The 20923-nt window shown below is 40.4% G+C and overlaps 1 protein-coding gene across 2 annotated transcripts in view; it reads left to right on the top strand.

Moving 5' to 3' along the window:
• Positions 1 to 8286, top strand: part of myo16 (myosin XVI) — a 94804-nt gene extending 86518 nt beyond the window's left edge. For both annotated transcript variants that reach the window (XM_085374594.1, XM_085374595.1), the window contains 3 exons: positions 177 to 262; positions 8028 to 8131; positions 8163 to 8286. In XM_085374594.1, coding sequence (XP_085230720.1) covers positions 177 to 262; positions 8028 to 8131; positions 8163 to 8229 — 257 coding nt within the window. In that variant the 3' untranslated portion in view covers positions 8230 to 8286. The remainder of the gene's footprint in view (positions 1 to 176; positions 263 to 8027; positions 8132 to 8162) is intronic.
• The last annotated feature ends 12637 nt before the right edge of the window (positions 8287 to 20923 follow it).

Raw genomic sequence — 20923 nt, 5'->3', positions numbered from 1 at the left:
CAAACCATACTCTTGCCTTAACATTTTTCTTTGCATGAAAACAGTTTCTTAGCCCTCTCTAAGATTGCTTGTGTTTGAAAAACGGTGTGTCCTTCAGACTCTACCTGCCTGTGTGTGGAAAGACTTGAGAAGACAGATATCCGTGGTTTGTGAAACGCTTCTTTTTTTGTGTTCAGGGTCGCTGGAGGATGAGAGTCACAGCAAGTCAAACTCCTCCAGCACCCCCTCTTTGCACAGACACATGGATAGTCATCATACTCAGGTAACCACAAAGACAGGCACTTAAACACACAGACACACTTTTGGTGCCTTCATCAGAAGCTATGTACAGATGGCAACAGGTGCAGTTTTTTCTTTGCAACCTTACTCCCCAACACTTTACGTAACACACGGAAGTGCATCTGACCTTGGTGTGTTTAAAACTTGTCATGGGATGCATATATGTATACAGTTAAACACACACACACAGTTAGAGCACGACTATACAGGGAGTGCAGAATTATTAGGCAAATGAGTATTTTGTCCACATCATCCTCTTCATGCATGTTGTCTTACTCCAAGCTGTATAGGCTCGAAAGCCTACTACCAATGAAGCATATTAGGTGATGTGCATCTCTGTAATGAGAAGGGGTGTGGTCTAATGACATCAACACCCTATATCAGGTGTGCATAATTATTAGGCAACGTCCTTTCCTTTGGCAAAATGGGTCAAAAGAAGGACTTGACAGGCTCAGAAAAGTCACAAATAGTGAGATATCTTGCAGAGGGATGCAGCAGTCTCAAAATTGCAAAGCTTCTGAAGCGTGATCATCGAACAATCAAGCGTTTCATTCAAGATAGTCAACAGGGTCGCAAGAAGCGTGTGGAAAAATCAAGGCGCAAAATAACTGCCCATGAACTGAGAAAAGTCAAGCGTGCAGCTGCCAAGATGCCACTTGCCACCAGTTTGGCCATATTTCAGAGCTGCAACATCACTGGAGTGCCCAAAAGCACAAGGTGTGCAATACTCGGAGACATGGCCAAGGTAAGAAAGGCTGAAAGACGACCACCACTGAACAAGACACACAAGCTGAAACGTCAAGACTGGGCCAAGAAATATCTCAAGACTGGTTTTTCTAAGGTTTTATGGACTGATGAAATGAGAGTGAGTCTTGATGGGCCAGATGGATGGGCCCGTGGCTGGATTGGTAAAGGGCAGAGAGCTCCAGTCCGACTCAGACGCCAGCAAGGTGGAGGTGGAGTACTGGTTTGGGCTGGTATCATCAAAGATGAGCTTGTGGGGCCTTTTCGGGTTGAGGATGGAGTCAAGCTCAACTCCCAGTCCTACTGCCAGTTTCTGGAAGACACCTTCTTCAAGCAGTGGTACAGGAAGAAGTCTGCATCCTTCAAGAAAAACATGATTTTCATGCAGGACAATGCTCCATCACACGCGTCCAAGTACTCCACAGCGTGGCTGGCAAGAAAGGGTATAAAAGAAGAAAAACTAATGACATGGCCTCCTTGTTCACCTGATCTGAACCCCATTGAGAACCTGTGGTCCATCATCAAATGTGAGATTTACAAGGAGGGAAAACAGTACACCTCTCTGAACAGTGTCTGGGAGGCTGTGGTTGCTGCTGCATGCAATGTTGATGGTGAACAGATCAAAACACTGACAGAATCCATGGATGGCAGGCTTTTGAGTGTCCTTGCAAAGAAAGGTGGCTATATTGGTCGCTGATTTGTTTTTGTTTTGTTTTTGAATGTCAGAAATGTATATTTGTGAATGTGGAGATGTTATATTGGTTTCACTGGTAAAAATCAATAATTGAAATGGGTATATATTTGTTTTTTGTTAAGTTGCCTAATAATTATGCACAGTAATAGTCACCTGCACACACAGATATCCCCCTAAAATAGCTAAAACTAAAAACAAACTAAAAACTACTTCCAAAAACATTCAGCTTTGATATTAATGAGTTTTTTGGGTTCATTGAGAACATGGTTGTTGTTCAATAATAAAATTATTCCTCAAAAATACAACTTGCCTAATAATTCTGCACTCCCTGTATAAGGTTTCTGTTTGGGTTTGTTGACATTTTAAGTGGACAGGGAAGTGGCCTCTTTCAGTGGCATGCATCACTTGTGATGTGAGCTTTTTGTGCTTCCAAGGACAGGTGTATAATTACAGGATAAAATATTTTTGGTTTATATTTGTTTAGTTTTTTGCACTCATATGCTTACATGAATGCACATACTCTGAATCTCATTATGTTGAGCTCATTAACTACCGTATGGTTGTAGACGAACCTTTTGAAAACTGAGCCTTACCACTGACTGATGAATGTGTGTCATAGAAAGTCTAATTTTAACTTTTAAGATGATGCACACAGGTGGAGCACAGATGAAAAATTGGTTTTATTTTACATGTTTAAAAAAAAACCCCACATCATAGTTTGGGGCCTGTACCAAAGTTAGCAGGAAAGAACTCAACTGAATAAATAAAGCAACTTATCAAAATAACAAATAAAACCAATTTAAACTTCCAGAAAAAAAGTGACATAGCAGATGAGAGAAAAAAAGGGCAACAAATCAAATCAGTCCAAAACAAGCAACACCTATACCTATAGTTTTCGTTATGTCTGTGAAGGTTCTCAGTCATCCAGGTCATCGTAGTCTAAAGCTACATTCACACTGCAGGCGAAAGCGCATCAAATCCGACTTTTTTGACCCTATGCGACCCATATCCGATCATGGTGTGACAGTGTGAACGGCACAAATCCGATATTTTCAAATCCGATCTGGGTCACTTTCGTATGTGGTACTGAATCCGATGCATATCTGATGTTTCAGAAAGCGACAGTTGTTTGAACGGTCAGGTCGCATTAAATCCGTCTTTTACGTCACTGACACAAGACAGACGCCAATTATCAGCACCCGAGAAGACATCGTGAACGATTCCTGGCCATCCAGTGAAACTGTTGGGAAGACAGCGTTGGAGAAACGTGACTATTTTATTTGTACTGTATAATCTGCAGATTCTGACAGAAATCTGCAACTATCCTTTGAAGCACCGCTCCTCTCTGAAACAGCAATAAGGATCATTATTAGGCCATATGTAAATAACAAAATAACTTAAAGCAAAATTGGGAAACGTAAAATCCGAAACAAGTCTTTATATTAACGGCCATCAGTCAAACAAGACTGTTTGGTCTGGGTCTAAACAGAGCGCGTTGTGTGTGACGTCTTCTTTTTGCGCATGTTGGCCGCCTTGAGGGTTCACATTAGAGCACGTTTGCTGTCACATTTTATTTGTAGTGTGAAGAAGCAGACAAAAAATCTGATTTGATCAAAAAATTGGAATTGAGCATTAAGACCTGCAGTGTGAACGTAGCCTAAGAAGCTTGGAAAGAAAAGTGCCATCTGAGAAGCTTCTTCAGTTCTAAGAGCAATTGGTGGGACCCAGATTTAAGCCCTATAGGGAGTGTCCCTACGAGGGTCACTAATCACACGAGCCAAGATGTGAAAACGAGTGTGCGTCACAATCAGCCAAGGTTTTGGGTGAACCCATTATGATGCTAAGTCGACTAATTCTTCTAAATTTGAAAATCCACACTGGAATGACTGAAAATGCTTACATTCCTGTATTGCGCATGCATGAAATGTAAGACGATTCGACCTGCTCATTTCTGGCTCTTTGAAATTTTGCAGCAAAATGTTGAGGAAAAGCACCGAGTTTTTTTAATGGACTAACAATGAGGTGGAGTTGTTGCTGCGAGTAACACAAAAGTACAAAGTTGCAAAAGCGAGTGAGAATTAAAGAATTTGAAGAAAAGCTATCTGGACCATGTACAGACTGATATTGATCTTTAAAAGGGCTGTCAAAATTGAGAGCAAACAAAACAATTGCTGCATAATGCGCTCCGCCATCTCAGTTTAACTGGTCACATGACTGCATCATATGACTAAAATGCGTCATCGTTTTAAAAAGTCTCAGTTTATGCAGTCTCCACTGCGCCGCAAAAACGCCGTTTTCAAATGTATCCGCTTTGGAGAGCGTTTTCAAAAAGCTCAATTTTCCTTGACCAAAAACGCCGTTTCAGTGTGAGCGGAAAGCCAAAGCGGAGAGAAAAAGATGCTTTTTCAAATAAAAACGTATTAGTGTGGACATGGCCTCAGAACATTATGTGACTGACCCAAGGTGTGAGTGGGCGTTAATGCTCCTGGGTTGGGATCTCAAAACTGGATTGTAGATGGCAGACAGTTGGTGTCGTAAGCCACCGCCTCTGTTCAAATATGATCATTCACAGTGGACATAGATGGCTTTCATTCCTCTTTCAAACCATCTGTCTTTGTCCAAAATGTGAACACTGGCATCCTTGAAAGAGTGACCTTTGTCCTTTAGATGCAGGTGTACATCTGAGTCTTGTGCTGTCAAGGTGGCTCTTCTATGTTGCGTTTATCTCTCTTAGAACTGAAGAAGCTTCTTGGATGAGAGATGAAATGTCTTCAAGAACTTAAAGAATTCCAGATGCTTTTCTTTTGCTTTTTGCAGGAAGAGCCGCACAGGAAGAAAGAAACTTTGCACTTGAGAGAGTAGGGTTTAAATCCAATATCACACAAAAACTTAACACTGGCTTCTTTTTGGCTTCTTTCTTTTGAGTTGTTCTGTGTTTAATGCACAAAGAAGCAAAGGACGTTCTGTTCCACTCTCAGAAGAGTTCAGCGCACGCTATTCGTAGGTAAACTTCACTAGAGATGTAAAGGCACGCTGTGTACCCACTTGACAATCCTCAGGTTGATGAAATATTTTATCGCTCCATTCAGAATTGGATGAGTTCACCTTGTGCATTGAGTATCTGAAGCCTGTTTGTGATTGCTTAGTGCTCCTTTCTTACAGCATTTTAAAGTGTGAAGCACATGTAACCATCTACTTTGGACTAGGCTGTTGTCTTGTACATAAATGCCTGTTTTCTTTCTCTTTCTATGAATCTAATGAGCTTGGCTGTTATTCTCACTGCCTCCTATATTTTCCAGAGGGGTCATCTCAACTTTTCTCCATTCGGTGCGGGGGCTGCCCTCTAAAACAGCGAGGGGGGCACAGGGGGTGGGCTCGCTGTGAGCCCTCGTGCACATGTAGGGATGTGGTGAGTGTACGTCATGCCGTGCCCCTCTCTGCCCTTAATCGCAGTGTTTTTCATCAATCCAGTGTGCAGTCAAATCAGTAATGATTCATAAAACTTCCAGAAGGTTTGTCTGAGTCAAAATTAAAATGGCAAAAATGTGTTTATGGAGTAAGAAGGGAATTTATTGTTTTAGCTTTTATGGAAATCGGTGGCTGCGGTTACCTGAAATTAATTCTAGTTTAATATTACACAGGATGTGAAGTCTGAACTCATGGCTGAAAATAAGATGTAAAAATTCTAATCAGAATTTCTGGCAGTTGTCATAAAAAATCAAATCTTCTGAAAATATGGGTCACTGGAGAAGCATTTTTGAAAACCACTGCTGTTGCAGGACATCATCTCGGCTCTCAGGAGTCAGAGGAATCCTGAGTCGATGACATTTACGCTCTTCTTTTTTTATCCCTCATTTCTGGAAGGAAACTGCAGCTCACAGGTTAAATAGATCTGAATACCCACACATGTGGAGAAATCCTTAGGCAATTGCACTTGTTCCTTTTTGTTGCTGTCCTCCTCAGCACAAAAAGTCACTATACAGTGTTTTTCCTGAGAGTCTCAAGCTCGAGCTGCAGTTTTTATTGCTCTTCATCTGCTGGGATTTTTACGTTGCTGAATCCATCACTCGATTCCCTTTTAACCCTTCCTCAGACTCTCTCTGGCATCACTGCATCATCGCTGTTCACCGGTGTTTCGCTTTCTTGATCACCTTCATCACTGTGAGTTTATACACGATCGTGAGGTGGGAATAACTCTGTGCTAGACCGTTTTTATGTAGGTTTCTCAGAACTACTGGGATAAATAAAAAGGAAAGGATGAAGGAAGATGAATGGGCAGCTCATTTAAGAATGAATGGACTGGTTTGTTTGGGTCTTCGCCGTGAATAGCGAGCAGCAGTCTAGACTAATTATATAAAGACTTGACAGACTGCTAAATGATTGAATGGTACAAAGATTGATATTTTTGTTTATCCCTTCAGACAATGACTTGGCAGGGCATTTGAAATAGGAGTGGTCACATGTGCTACTCGGGAACATGTGACATGTGACACCTATTCTTAAAATGTATCGGACTAGACAGAGATCCTTACATGACTCCACAGGAACTATTCAGGGGAATATCAAAGGAAAACATCACACATAAGTCATCCCGAGATAGCAACATATCATCCTGTCTGCAGTTTCTTTTATTCTACTTGTTTTATTCTCTTTGATCGACCTGTCCTTGGCCACCCAGTTATAGAAATATTAGCTGTTTAGTGACCTTTCTCTTTTTTTCTATCTGCTTTGACTAACACATAAAAGAAACTCTTTTGGAATTTCATGTGTTATTGTTTGTCAGATAATAAAAAATGCAATTTATATTCTGTGAAATCCTTTCTAAGTCATATCTAGTGCTGTGGGTACAAACAATCAGAGAACGCGGTGTTTTAGTTTTCTGTATCTGAGGGTGTATACACAGTAGCGTGCATGCAGTAGCTGTTTACACCTGGGAATGTGTGCGTTTTATGTGGAAAAGCTCTGAGCTTATTGGAATATTTTGTGGCCTCGGGATATCCTTCCTGTGAGTGACAGTTTGGAATGACTACTATCCCACATTACCATGCTATTACCATAACAATCCATTCACATGTTGGTATGGATCTAAACCCATCCCCCCACCACTTCCCCCAACACAGAAGGGTGTGGTTTAGATTTCAGAGTGCTGTTATCTGGAGTAAAGTCGCCATCAGACAGCTTTGAAATGTCAAAAAGCGATTTTATTTTCTAAACTTAATTTTGTCATCTCGCCTCGATGTCATGATGACATTTTGAAGACAAGCATTAAACTGTTTTACATTTCAGACATCAAGGCCAGAAACCGTAAATGTTTCACAGTTATTAATTTGAAAAAAACTGTATCTGATGTTTACTGTGTGTGTGTCTCTGTGTATGTGTGTGTCCATGAACAGTACAGTCATGCATTGCAGAGGGACACAGTGTTCCTACTTATGTTCTGTTCCAGTAGCCGGTGTTCCTCGCTGGCGCCAGTGCAAAGAATAGCCTGGCAGGGAGGTGTAAATTATGGATTAGCTTGTTGAGTATTGTGCTAGTGCAGGCAATCTATCTCAATGTATGTTTGAGCGTTTGGGTGTGCATGTATAGTAGGTATGTGCAGGTATGTTTGTCAGAGTATCCAATCGGTGCAATGTTTTTTCCCCGGTCTGTGTGTGTGTGTGGCATAGCCTATGACTCCCTCACTAAACACATGACATGTTTGGCAGTTGACTTGGAAAATGTTACATTATAGGTACTACTGAGCTGATTTAGCTCACTGCTCGTACTTCAGCAGAGTGGAAAAACTGATAGGTGTGAAGAGAAACAACTTTGTTAATAGTTGTTTCATAGGGCCCGTGGGAGCACTTAAAGGTGTTTTTGAAGCTTTACATCGTCAGTAGCAAGCAGTAGGTTTAGGGTGCAGCAGTGGGGGTAAGGAAAGTTGAAATCACAGAGAGAGAGAGAGAGTGTTTTCATAGTATTTATTAAAATGAACAAAACAACAGTGGGATATTTGGATCTTTGTCTTAAAAGCGTTCACCTTTGAGCTCTTTTTTCTTAGGCCACCAGCTGCCAGCATAACACCCCTACCTCCCAGTTTCTAATCAGGTTTGGATGACCAGGCTGTTGTTGTTGTTTTTTTTGCCCTGTTAATGTTATTATTTTTATGATGCTTGTGCAGTCACTGTTTATCATCCCACCCCTCCGCTCCGATCATGGCTTGTCAATTGGACTTCCTGTCGTTAATCTTTTGGATTTTTCAGTGTGCTGCATCTCCTCAGCAAACCCTAGCCTCCTTTCCTAACCTTGTATTCTTCCTTCTGTGCCCCAGGTGTTCCAGCGGCTACGTCTGTCCAACGGGGATGAGAGCGCCGCCCTTGGAGAGCTTCTGCGATGGCGGCGATTGCAGTGTGAGGGGCGGAGTGACTGGAAGCGCCGCCCACCTAAGTCCCCACCCCTGCCCCCCACGCCCACCTAAGTCCCCACCCCTGCCCCCCACACTGCTCTGGACCAACAGGAAGGCCCCTCCATGATGGAGGTTTTCTGATAAAGTCACATACGTTGGCTATGAAGTTCCTCCCTCTTTCTTCAGCCACACTTCCACGAGCTTTTCAATTTTATTCGTTTCCCTTTTTTTTGTTTGTTTTTGATCTGTTAACCTCTGTCCCCATTGACTAAGCTGAAGCTCCAAGAATGAGCCTAGTCCGTGGGGTGAAGGTCCTGCTTTTTCCCTTTGCACTCAACTGTGGGGGATTCCCTTACTTATGTGATAGAAACTCAGCACCATGTGACAGCTAACTGATACTAACTGATATCCATGAAAAATGACTGCAAAGCAGAAAAAGAATAGATGCGGGATAGTCTGTGATGACATATATGATCAAAAAGAGAAAAACACTGACTTGTCTATTTATTTTCAGCTCTTCTAAGATGAAATGACTGACGCTGATCAATAGGAGGCTTACAAGCAAAGTAGTTGACCTGGGGTTTAGATGCCAAATGGCCATCTGATTTGGATCGTATGGCCTCATAAGATGAGCTGCTGCATTAAAATGAGCTCCACTCTAAAACCCGGTGCTGATTATACTTGACGTGCTGTGATGTTCCCGTGTGATGCTTTCTCATATGTGCACACCTCAGAAAGTCTCAGAAAGTTTACAAGTCAACCAACGCCTCTGGAGACCTTCAGTTTTGAACAACACTTTACTGGCTTAGACATGGGACCTTTTTCAGGTACACAGCTCTCATTTAGCGTCTCATGTGTGGGCTCTAAGTGCTACTGCAGCCCTGGCAGCAAGGGGCCCGGGGTCAGGGTAACCTCAGTATTATCCCAAGGTGCACTTCTCTTCCCCCTTGTTACCACCAGCCTGTGAGAAAGCCCTCTGGCCAATCCTAAACTACTGCACTTACCTTTACTAGGAGACGGGGATCCAACTAATGAGCATACTTTGGCTTTATGTATAAAGGTAAAGCTGAGATTTTAAAAAAAGAAAAGAAAAAAAAAGCTTTAGCCGATAGGTATTTAGTTCATGTTCTGAACATGAAACTCTGTGCCAAAGTGATACAATGTGTGAAAGCTATATCTAAACTAACAAGTATAGTTATTAAAACTGATGCGTACGGTAGTCTCCTTATGCTTGTATACTGTATGTACAGACTGACAAATGACCAAATCATAGCTGTTGTTGCAGTTCACTGGTGATCCTGTGTGGACTAAAAACATTAAAAAGTGTTTAAAATGGGTATAAAACTGTTCACACTCTTAACGTGTCTCATCAGCATCTGAACAGGTTAATGCGTTTTTCAGGAGACCTCACGCACAGATGAACCTGATTATTGTACAGATCCCTACTTCGTTGTTGTGTCCTCGCAGGCGCCTATTTTTTACCTTCTCTGTCCTGTCCTCATCTTCTTTTCCTTTCCCGTACTTGACCCAAAACAAACAGACCCCCTTGCCCTTTCCCCTACTTGACCCACCCCACCTCCTCCAGTGGATCAAACCGGCTTTACGGGTGTTTCCATGGTAGCCACAGTGTAAATAGTGAATGGTGTCATATGTTTTAGCTTTTACTATAGAAGAAAAGCACGGCGGTTGACCTTGAAGATGAAAGACAAGGATGAGTATATAATACTGTGTATGGTGAAACTGAGATTGAAGAATGTCTCGGGTTAGATGCAATGCTGAGAGAAAGAGGTCTATTTTAAGATGTGAATATCTTTTCTTTTTTTTCTTTTTTTTAGAACGACTGTCTACGGTTATGAAAATTCGTTTATACTCTATTTAATGATTTGTTTATTCCCCTTCGACCCCATTGTTCTGCTCCCTGATGCAATGCAGATGTTCTAAATGTATATGGATGTTTTATTGCACAATGTTTATGTGGTGTTGTGTTGACCTCTGTAATGGGCTGGGTGTGTCTAGACAAGGTGTTCGATCTTTAAAGATCCAGTCTGAATTGTTAGAGCCTCCAAGTATCAATAGCTCTAATAGATTTCTCATTCCCACTGATCACCCACAAGGCATTTAAATTGGTTCAGAATTGCAAATTAGCAGCGCCATCGCAGGATCGATTTCGGTTGTTGTCGGCGTGCGAAGGTGCACAAATATTCAAGAGCCCGTTGAAGGCGAACTTGCCCAGTTGTGTTTTGGTCTGACTGGCTGAATGTACAAATGCAAAATTTTTATTCCACCATCCTGTGCACATCTTTGAATCTCTTTGTATCTTATTACCGGAACATGCGCCTGAATCAAAACAGTGTACCTAACTGCTTAATGTGATTATTGTCTTCAGAAGTTGTGTATGCAGTTCATTTTTTTTCAAGCAAGTATAAGGTATTGATTTGCCCCATATATCACACCTTGTGCACTGTGATTTGGGGCTGCATGAGCACTGCAATGGAGAAATATATCAAACATTTTCACACAAGTAGTTGTGTGTTTCATCTGCGATCAAACAAAAGACAGGAACCAAGACTAAGCTCGTCAACCTTGCTAATGCCATTGAAAGAATTTCTAGCTTTGGTATTTATCCTTCAGTATAATCAGAGTTATGGTTGGTCGTGTGCAGTTTTGTGTATACTTATGTTTATGGAAGTCATGAAATGAGGACATTTTTAAATTGTATTTTAAAGCATATCAGTGGTTTTTACCTTGCATGACCACATGTTGGGTGTCCTCCCCGTATAACATGCTCGTGCAGAAAAGATAAAGGCTGTCTAATGTGAAGAACTGCTTCCCTCTGCACTGTGAATCACTCCACTGTCCCCCACTGTCTCGGCTAAACACATCATCCATCCATATCCACATAAACCCATCTGCTAATATGTCCACTTCATCACATACAAATCTTGATGAATTCGCTCACTCTGAAGTAAGCTCCGGCAGCCAAAATACTGCCAGTCATATTCGTTAGCCAGGAATCTATAAATCCTCTGCTCTGAGATCACCTCTCTGGTGCTACTGCCAGTGTACAATGGCCATCTATTGTCTCCAGTCCACTTATAGTTGTCCAGAGAGACATGATATTTCAGCACTGCCTTTCATATTGTTGTTGTTGTTGTTGTTTTTTTTTTATTGTAATCTTTCTTTTGTACATGACATACAGTATATTTTAATCTGCATACATATGTGTTTGTGGAAAGAAAAAAATGATTGTGATATTTCAGAATTATTATGTTCCCAATTTTTTAAGTACTGTACTTGTACAGCAATAAAGCACAATTGTGTCAATGCGAGTCTGTGTGTGTGTGTGTGTGTGTGTGTCTATATTTAAGTAGCCACTGTGACATTACCCATTGTTTGTAAAACCTAATTGTGAACCCTCAGTTTTAGCATTGACCTTTTTTCAAACACTCACAATCAAATGCAGCAATACAACTGTTTTAAGATGCCAGATTTAAATCCCCCTTCTACTTGCATTATTTGGCCGGCCGTGTCACTTGAGCATCGGCACAAAATCAGTTTCAGGAAAGAATAAATAAAAGTTCAGATAAAGCATATTTCTAAAAATAAAAAGTCTGTTTTGACAAAAGATTTTTCCGCTTGCTACAAAGTGTAACCTGTTTTTTTTTTTTAACCCACATCTGCAAGCCTCCAGACAGTTCCTCTCTTGTCAGCCCATTACTCCATCACTTGCAAAATCAACAAACTGTGCAAGATGCTCTGCATAACTGCAATTTCAAATAAAAAGCTACAGCATTCAACTTTCTATGGAATTTAGTCACGTTTGACTATGATTCCTGTTGATTTCTCTTTTATTTAAATAGGGGTAGTTTTCAAGTTCAAAAAGTAGTAGTGGTGGGGTGACATAATGAAAAATGTGAACAGAATGGGATACAGATCATCCCAGACCCCTGACATGTCCTCTCTGCTCTCAAGGGATCACCAGATATTAAAAGTGATAGTCATTTCTCATTTTATTGTTTTTTTGTGCTGGAAACCTCCCATCCCCTCGCACTCCCCTGCCAATTCCTGTCCTGGGTGTCACAAGTACCACACCAATAAAATTACTTTGACTTTTTGGATTCCATAGCAAGCCATATTATTTGTCAAATGATGACAGTAAAAATGCTCCAAAAGGCACCAGAAACATAGTTGAGATGGTTCTGATACTTTATAAACTTTCTAGTGAGTTAAACATTTTTATGTATGACCACAATGCTGCAATGTAGCTGCTTAAGTAAGCAAATAAAAGCAATGAATCCGTAAAGAAGTATAAGTACAACGTAATACAGTGATTAGTAATTAAAGTCCAATATTTGTCCAGTGTTTCCAGTGATGTACTTTGGTGGGGCTTTTTTTATGTGTGCGCATGTGTGTATGTGTCTTAATATTTCCATGAAGCACACATTATGACAAGAGGAACGCAATACATGCAGTGTTGAGCATAATGCTTGGTTGAAGTGACATTTCCCATGATGAGAGGGTGTGCTTCTAGCTATTTACTAACCTGTGGTTTTTCAGTTAGTAATCAGGTCAAGACAAGCAGGATTCAGTTGTCTGTTTGTTTTCCAATCTACCAAAAAAAGTGTTTGCCTCAAGCGTCACTGGAAAGCTTCACCTCAGAGGGGGGGAGCCAGCGTTTGAAGTTGATGCCTTAGTGTGTATCACTGTAGACGGCTTCTATCAAAGGGCACTAACACACGCACTGCCAGGTGTGTCAACTGTGTACTCTGGAGTTAGAAACGTCATCATCAAGTCACATTAAATTTATATTGCCCAGTTAAACAAACTGGCATAACTTTGGATTATTATAGTTGGATTATTGGTTGTTAATAGAACTGCATTGGGGTTTTCGTTCATTCTGTAGCAATCGTATAAACATACAAACGCAAATACAAACAATTTTAGATATTGGTTTGAGGTTTTATATTTAACATATATTTTAACATATATTTACATGGTAGCCCTACAAATCTCACAAAGCTCTTTAGTCATGCAGAAGATCTTATCAAGTGTTTCTTTATCAGAATAGCAGAATACTGAACAGTCTTAACCTCTTAGAAAAACACACATTCATTTGTATTTGCTCATTTAGTTGCTTCTAATGCACGCAAGGATAATGGTAACTGTAAATATTTATCCTAATAAAACTTGCATAATGTATGCGTGCTAGAATATTCCTCCAAAAATATTAGCAGTTCAACAAACTTTTGCTTGCACACTGCAGGATCCTGTAGAAAAACCGGAAAATGTTTGTAGATGCCACTTTGTGGGGGATAAAATATCAACTTTGAATTACAATCAGATTTGGAAGGTTTGGATGATTCAGGCTGAACCATTTTAACTGATTATATGGGTGCAAAACATGCTGAAGAGTGAAAAGGCATTTCTAATAACAAGTGAATCACAAATAAGTCACTTAGAAGTGACTCGTTGTACATGTGAGGTCAAGTAGCATTTGATGACAAGTTCCAGTGAGTCTGTTTCTGCCTAAGGCATTTGTTTTTCTTCCTTGAGTACCTTCCAAGGAAAAACCTCAGAAGTTAAAAAAACACAGCCAATGCAAAAATGCCTGAAACTCAAGTTCTGAACTGTATATGTGCTGTTGGTGTCTTTTGGAACATTTTAATAGATTATCTGACTGATTTTTTTTGTATCTTGCTGTGTTGTAAAGCCATCCAAGAAGTTTGTGCCTCACTTTGGATAAGTTGTGTTCCAGTTTTTTATTAGTCTGTTACTTAGTAATAATTAGAAAGTATGTATTATCCCCATACAGTATTTTAGTGCAGCTTGCTTTAACCAAGCTAGGTACCCTTAGCTGATAATTTAGTAACATAGTAATTACCACTCCAACTTCTGCTTTTGAAAGAAAACACAAGACAGTTCTATGATGCTAATATTGCTAAAGAAGCTTTAAAATGATGAGTAAAAGAGGTACGCTATAAGCACACTCACTATAGAACATTTGCTGTAATTATCCTTTAATAAATAAAATCATTATTATTCATTTCACACGCTCTGTAATATAACAAAATAAGAATGCATGAAACCTCAGCTTTTAATGTTCTGTGACTATTTCAGCAATAATGTGCAAAACAACTTTTTTTGTCTTCCTTTCTTTTCATAAAAAAATCCACTTTAAGAGTTAACACAGGGGCAATGGAGGTATTCTCATCCACTGTTTGACCATCAATCTAAATCTTACTCCCCAGCATCTGAGGTCTCTTCTCTAATTTATCTCTTCCACCATAAGTGGCACGAGGGCCATTCCGTCATTTTTTCAGGGTTGAAAAGATCCACCATCACATGGGAGGAGGGGATAAATGACCCAGAGGCAATTTAGACTGAACAGCCCTTCGACAGTACACCAGCTAGCACTGAATCAAAGAAGCCTCCTTTTCTTTGTTTCCCATTTAGGTCCCTATGTGGTCAAGTTTGCCTTTATTTATCCTTTGTTTTGTCTTATTCACTTTGCTCTTCATTATTCCCCAAAGGATACCCTGAAGATCAATTTGTATCCATCTATGCCCAATAGTAGTATTTGTCTGAGTTCTGTGGCTTGTTAAAAACAACAGCAAGCGAAGAACCTGACTGAGGTGAGGCCAGGGTAACCATCTGACACTTTCAAGTATAGTAGCGACAGAAAATACATTTAATTTTGACAACTGACCCTCTACTAAATCCCACTGCTCAACAGGAATCAAAGAACAAGCTTTGGATCTAGGAAAATTTGGTAAAAGTACAATATCCAAACTGGCTAGTTTGTATGCAAGCTGTATGTGAGAGAAATACAGTTAAATGCGGACAAAAGTGGAAAATGTCTGCCTGACGAAATACCGAAGTTCAGCAAAGCAAGTGAAAATCTTATGAGGCAAATGCTGTATTAGATTTTGCACCGAGTTACTTGAGCTTGTGAAACAGCTGCTCATACAAAAGAGTGTCCTCTATAAATAGATAATAATGGATAAAATCAACTTTAGTTACAGGTTCCTGGTCCTAATACATCCTGGTTCACTGTCACACTGCCAGGATGTACTGGATCGTACCACTTTTTCATATGTTCATATGCAAAAAATGTGTTAAAGGCCAATACAAGTCATCTGATGTGGTTCCATGTCTCGTCCATGTTACATATCAATCATGCGATGAGGATGCTGACTGCCTCTCCGTCAGAGACACAAGTTTAACAACTAAACACCAGAAACAGCGTTTACATCCTAACACGTGACAGAATGTAAAGCAAAACGCAACGAACGGATAACTTTTTGGAACTTATCTGTGACTCCATCTTGTTGTTCACTTGCAGGTCCTGGAAATGTCCACAAAAAAGTACAAGCCAAGCAACGCTAAGACTGAATAAATAAACTTTAGATCTTTGCTGTGTTTGTTTTTGAGCATATCAAGAGTTGTGTTTTGTATGTGCTTGGCTGAACTCAAAAACAAAGTTCCCATTCGCAGTATTCTGGACCCTGTCCATTAGTCAACACAAATAAATGATGCTTGCAATCAGTATTTGCATAAAATGTTTGCATCATCTCATGCCAGATTGTTATTGTTCCCAGGAAGCACTGAGTGGTTGCTCAACAGAGTGTGTGGGAGTGGTGGGAAATAGGGGACTACCGTATGTAGCATGCACAATGGGAAGGAGAGATTGATTATCCATGCTTGTTTCAGTCTCCCTCAGGTCACTTTTCTAAGGACCTTTCTTTGCCTCTGTTTGTTATATGTTAAATTTACATTAAAAACCCACTTCCACAAGTAAACTCATACCACTTGATGAGATAGTCTATATGACTATGTGGAGTGGAAACAAAGGAAATGCACTTGTAACTCCAGCTCACATGTGTACCCAAAAGGGGTTTTGTGAGACTGCCTATTTAATCAGTGGATACATACACATAGAGGTAAGACTAAACATGCATTGTTGAATTCAGAAGAGATATTTATGCATGAAAATCTTAGGTACATGTAATAGGCTAAGCCAACGAGAGAGAAACCATCTTCTCCGATTTGTTCCGTGGACCTCGCCTTTGTGTGGTGGCCAAGCTTTCATCCTTCATTTGTCTCTGCTGTCACCAGCAAAATGACAGATAAGAGAAAAACCCACATCATTTATATTTAACATCTGAGGGAGACACAATGACAAATGTGGGCAGGAAATACCCTGAAATTTTCTTTTTGATCATATTTACCTAAAAAGATCTTGAGTTACAGCCTCCCTTGACTAACCACCCCCGAAATGCAAATGACAATCAGAACCACACAGTGCTGTAGCGCTTTTTAATCAACTATTAGTTAACTATCTAATCAACCATTTGCCAACTAATTAAATCTCGTAATTGCCCTACTTAATAGGTAAAAGTGATTTAATTAGCATGGCTGGCTTGTCTTTAAGGGTGAAAGGAGAAATGCAGAGTGGTGCAATGACGGGCAGCTCGGTCCATCCTAATTTGCTTTTGAGTCACCTGTAGGTCATCTGCATTTATTATCTGTCAAGAAAACTGAAGACAAGGAGATGGCAAGCACAGAAGCAAACATTACAAGAATGTGTGCACATCAGTACATGGAGGTATTGCATGTGTGCAATACCTCCAATATGTGTGTTTATATGTTGAGATTATGTATCGGAAATTCAGGAGCAATATCATGCCTCCAAACACACTCCTTCCCGTTGTCATCTATATAGGTTCCCCCAGTTCTGCAAGCTGTTCATTCGCCTTTACGTGCCCCACCCTCCCTCCCTCCTTGATCTCAGTTCTTTAACTTCTTCATTTCTAGTTAGTGCGTGGGCAACTGCCAGGCCCGGGAGCCATCGGCAGTCCCCTTCGAGGCCTTCCCCAAACCGCAGCTCAATTCATGTCAAAGCATTCACTTTTACCTACTAAAACACTGTCAAACCTAAAATGATGACGTGGGCCCAGCTAGTGAAATAATATGTATAGGTGTAGATATTCTTTGTGGGCCAGCATCATATTTTCATTTTGTGATTTTATTAATTGGTGTGGACCAAAGTGCCCATTGGTACAGCCTGGTATAGTTCTGACATGTAAAAATGTATACAAACCTCTCCCATAGCAGAAAAAAGGTTGTGACTCACTGTGTGGAACTGTTTTTTTTTTTTTTTTTTGGATGATGACTAAATAAATAAAAAAATTTAAATATTAAATATTAAAATAGCTTAGGTTAAAGCATATTTCTGTATTGGGGCGGTGTCATTATTCAGTAGAGATTGAATAATGACACCGCCCGCCCCATACTTAATCCCAGAGCTCCAAACAAGCTTCATGAATATGAAACATTTTATCTGATGTGATGACATTTAAGTGGAAAGCTGGGCGGGAGTAGGGCAGTAGGTGTAAGATGGCTACTTTAGAGAGAAATATAGTATATAAGGCAAAAAAAGGTTTATACAATACAAGAATAAGATCAAAAGTGTCCATCTTTGTTCTTCAACACATCCTGAACTCTCTTACGCAAGCTTTCTTTAAGTAGTTTTCAGGAATAGCTCTCCAGGCTTCTCGAAAGACACTGAAAGCTCTTCTTTGGCTTTGACTGCCTTTTGGTTCTGTTCTCTGTCAAAATGACCCCACACTGCTTCAGTAATGATGAGGTCCAGGCTGTGGGGAGGCCAATGCATGACTGACAGCGTTCCACTGTTTGCTGTTTTGTCTAGATACATTTTTACTGCATGTTTGGGGTCATCGTTGAAAAATAATCAGATGCTTGAATTCACTCCATATGACCTGTTGGCCATGAGTTTCAGTCCAGCTCGTGTGTAATTTGGCATATATCAGCCTTTTGTCCCTGTTGGAGAAGATGCAGGGCCAGATGCAGCTCTCGGGTCATGTCTCGGGTCTTTGTTGGATTTTTTCCTCTTTTTTAAGGACATTAATTTCATTTCTGCTTATCTGCTGTAGATAGTTTTGTAGGCCTTCCACTTCTTTTGTCATTCACTTGACAAGTTAAATTCTCTGAGGCCACCCTCCACACCGCGCTGAGACATGCTAAGTTTTCAGACAATCACCTTGTAGCTGCAAAAACATAATTGTGCATGTTAAACTGTCAAAGGAGCTTGCAAAGAAAAGCGTCTGGACTTCTTTAAGTTACTTGAAGACGTTTCACCTCTCATCCGAGAAGCTTCTTCAGTTCTAAGGTCAAATGGTGGAGAGTCCCAGATATAAACCTAGTGGGAGTAACCCCCCACAGAGGGACAAAAGGACCCCCTGATGATCCTCTAATCGCCTAAGCCAAGGTGTGAAACTGGGTGTGCGTCCCAATCAGCCAGAGTTTCGGGTGAGTTCATTGTGAAACCTGGCCCCACCTTATCATGCGAATTCCTGAGTTCAGATGGCCCAGGATGTGAGTGGGCGTTAAGGCGCCTGGGAAGGGATCTCAAAACTGGATTATAGATGGCAGAGAGTTGGTGTCGTAAACCACCGCCTCTGTTCAAAGATGGTCGCTCACAGTGGACATAGATGGCTTCTTTCACTCCCTTCCCAGACGCCTTAACGCCCACTCACATCCTGGGCCATCTGATCTCAGGAATTCGCATGATAAGGTGGGGCCAGGTTTCACAATGAACTCACCCGAAACTCTGGCTGATTGGGACCCACACCCAGTTTCACACCTTGGCTCAGGCGATTAGAGGATCATCAGGGGGTCCTTTTGTCCCTCTGTGGGGGACACTCCCACTAGGTTTATATCTGGGACTCTCCACCATTTGACCTTAGAACTGAAGAAGCTTCTAGGATGAGAGGTGAAACGTCTTCAAGTAACTTAATGAAGTCCAGACGCTTTTCTTTGCAAGCTCCTTTGACTACGATGACCTGGATGACTGAGAACCTTCACAGACATGTTAAACTGTATTATTTGTAATATTTTTCATAGCTTCAACTAACAAAATGGAAACAAATTTTAAAAAAAAATTGCAATAACCTGTTTATACCAAAGTTATATAAAGATGTGATTCATAGTTCAGCATTAAGTGAACAAACAAACAGAAAACATTCCTCTAAAAATGGTCAAGTGCAAACACTGGACCAAAAAATAATGAAAAATTAGCCAGTGTACAAAGTAAAACTGTTGCTCAAGACCACTTTAAAAAAAAGCTCACCAAAGTCTGGCGCCTGGGGGAAAAATACAGAGAAATGAGGGGTGACTTGAGGCTTTTGCACACTACTGCTCATTATACTTGAAGATTTCTGCTTTTGTTAAATAATACAAGAATGAAAAATGACATAACAGTGTTAATTTAAAACAGCCAAATCTATTTAGTAGATAACAACCTTGAGTACACATCTGCAAATGCAATCATCCAGATTTAAACACACACAAGACATGTTTGCATACATTACAGCAAGCAAACTAAACTGCAACTAAATAAGGCTTATTTTTCTTTTTAACCATTCAGTCGTCCATCCATTCACTCTGCATCTCAGATGGGATTTCTGGCACCAACCCAGTTCGAGTCCTCCCCTTTGATAGGTCTCACCCTCTCCCCATACGATCCAAATATTCTAATGAGAACACTCTGTTTCTCTGTTAGATCTGTGTATTAGTATACAGAAGGCATGGCACAAGAGTTCTCTGTGAGAAGCAGGTGGGGGACACCACACAGAGACACTCACATACACACAAGCTGGACAAAATCCTCTGTCATCTGATTTGTGTCACATTGTGATGCCTGCTCTCTAGGGTATTGGTGGGGAAAAAAAGGCATTGGGATTAAATACTTATGTGGGATTTGCTGTGTTTTGCTGTTTTATATTAGATGCATGTGTATGTGTTCACACACACACAAATAGTTAATACTTACTGTTCCATTACTAAGTTCCATTACTTTAAGAGGTTTAGTTCCCGAAATATTTGCACTGATGACGGCTTAAATAATGTGTGAAACTTTCAAACACGCACAGTAAAATAACTGTTAGACATCACAGTTGGTAGTGCATGCTCACTTGCAAGGAAATTAGCATTACTATGTCTTTTTTCTTTTCTAGACAGTGCCAGATATTTGGCTGATAACACAGAAGGGTTTAACAAGGCGCATACCTCACTAACAGCGAGGTTAATTAAAGAAACACACACCCGTTTGTGTACCCAAATGAAGAAATGTTTGTACACATGGTGTTCTCTAAGTGTGAGTCTGCCTTTCGAAAGTGTTATCTTGCTTTGTATATTGTGTATTGAGTTCTGCCTGCATAATAATCACAGCACTCTCTGGGTTGCTAGGTTTTCCATCATCTTAGTTACTGCTTCAGTGTTTTCAGCAGCACTTTTGAGTTCACCGAATCTGCACACCATCGAGAAACCTTAATGAAGACAGGAGTCTTTCCTTTCTACTTTATTGGCTGTAGTGACATGCAGTGTGCATATGTTTTATGTATTTGTTCAGGTTTTGTTGGACGAGTTGGAGATGCATTTTTGTTACAGTTTTTCTAATACAGGCACGCATCTCTGTTTTTTGTTGTTGTTGGTTTTTTTTTTTACATGTATAGAGCAACTGAAATGAAAGAATCCCCTGTGTTTCCTTAAAGAAACTGTAAGCCATGTAGGATCACATCTGGGAACTTCTTTTAAAGCCACGTGAAGGAAATGGAAAAAGAGCCATAACTTTAATGTGTTTGTGACTGAAACGGACATTAATGGGCTTTCTAGTCAAATCCAATAAAAAAAGGTTATTGAAATATTAAGCAACTTTGACACAAGATGAAATGTCACAAGCAGGACATGGTTTAAGTGCCTCCTTATCTAAGGTCCTTGGCAAATCTGGAAGTTGCATTTCT

The sequence above is a fragment of the Diplotaxodon limnothrissa genome, linkage group LG16 (assembly GCF_057381915.1).
Source record: "Diplotaxodon limnothrissa isolate DT_005_m linkage group LG16, D_limnothrissa_male_GT1.1, whole genome shotgun sequence".
NCBI classification, from domain to species: Eukaryota; Metazoa; Chordata; class Actinopteri; order Cichliformes; family Cichlidae; genus Diplotaxodon; species Diplotaxodon limnothrissa.
The sequence above is the reverse complement of the archived record's forward strand: the minus strand, read 5'-3'. Positions and strand labels throughout refer to the sequence as shown.